The sequence below is a fragment of the Hipposideros armiger genome, unplaced genomic scaffold, assembly GCF_001890085.2.
Source record: "Hipposideros armiger isolate ML-2016 unplaced genomic scaffold, ASM189008v1 scaffold_41, whole genome shotgun sequence".
Taxonomy (NCBI): Eukaryota; Metazoa; Chordata; class Mammalia; order Chiroptera; family Hipposideridae; genus Hipposideros; species Hipposideros armiger.
The window spans coordinates 2,407,525-2,408,830 of NW_017731391.1; the positions used below are offsets into that span (position 1 = coordinate 2,407,525).

At 41.3% G+C, this 1,306-nt stretch overlaps 1 protein-coding gene across 1 annotated transcript in view; it reads left to right on the forward strand.

Annotated features, from left to right (window-relative positions):
* The window catches only part of NUP43 (nucleoporin 43), a 15,420-nt gene that overhangs the window by 5,198 nt on the left and 8,916 nt on the right, over nt 1-1,306 (forward strand). Inside the window, exon 5 of the mRNA XM_019638914.1 lies at nt 6-95. Within this exon, the coding sequence (XP_019494459.1) occupies nt 6-95 (90 nt within the window). The remainder of the gene's footprint in view (nt 1-5; nt 96-1,306) is intronic.

The window sequence follows — 1,306 nt, forward strand, 5'->3', positions numbered from 1 at the left end:
TGTAGCTACTGGTGGCCAGGATGGAATGTTGAGTATTTGGGATGTTAGACAAGGAACTATGCCTGTGTCTCTGCTGAAGGCTCATGAAGCTGAAAGTAAGTGTTATGGAGATATGTTTTCTTGGGTGAGTCGTATGATATATTGCAAGCAGTTTTCCATAACAACACATAAGGATCATCTTACATCACAGCTTTTGACTGAGTTGTATAAATTTATAATAATTAACTCATCCCTTTCTATTCGACATTTAAGTTCTTTATATCTTTTTTTTGTTTTGTTTTTTGGTTTTCTTTTTTTTTTTAGCTGAACCATCCTGCCACCTGTTGGCAGCTCAGCGGCAACTCAGCTCGGGCCAGGCATCGAACCGCTGTTGCTCTGAGCTCAAACTCTTGAGCGAGCTCTTAACCAACTGAGCCACTTGGCCGGCTTTTTAATATCTTTATTATTACTAAAACTCCAGTGATTGGCCTTAAATGTTCATCTTTTTTTTTTTTTAAGATTTTATTGAGGAATTAGGGGAGGGGAACAGCGTTGGGGAATTCGGGAAGGGGAACAGACAAGTTGCTGTCCTTTTGTTCTTCAGTCTAGTTGTGGAGAATGTTGCTTCACTGGCCCATGTTGGTATTATTGCGTTCTTCCTAGGTGAGGCAGTCGCTCGCACGCCATTGGACGCAGCGTACAGCGGCTCACAAAAGCTCATGCCAGCTGCTGGCCAGCTCCACTGCAGCCCACGTGGTTGCCGGTGACTCGCTGCAGCCCAGCTCCAGGTCGAGCTGTTGTTCACCATCTTAGCTGTAGAGGGCACAGCATCACTGGCCCTCATGTGGGATTCGAACCGGGGCCCTGCTGCTCAGAGCTGGCTTCCCAAGCCATCTCTTAACCAACACACCACTCGGCCAGCCCTATATGTTCATCTTTATGCATTTATTTTCTTACCATTTTTAGAAGTAGAATTGATGAGCCAAAAAAGACTTGCTTAATTTTAAACCTGATACATGTTGTCAAATTGTTCTGCATAAAAGTAATACCAGTTTATGTTGCCATGCTCAGTATGTGAGAATGCCCATTTTCCCATGCAAATGCAGTCTATTATTTTTAATATTTGCTAATCTGAGTGTTCCTCGATTTATTATTGTACTTTTTTCCTTTTTTTAATTTTTCATTTCCTTTCTCAAAAGCTGGTGGCCATGATACTTTTTTTTTTCCTTTTAACAAGAACAATAGATATAGATTCTTGTCTTGTTTTTGTTTGTCTTCCAATATTGGTGGGGATTTTTGAGCTGGACACAAGTTTTTCATTATATCA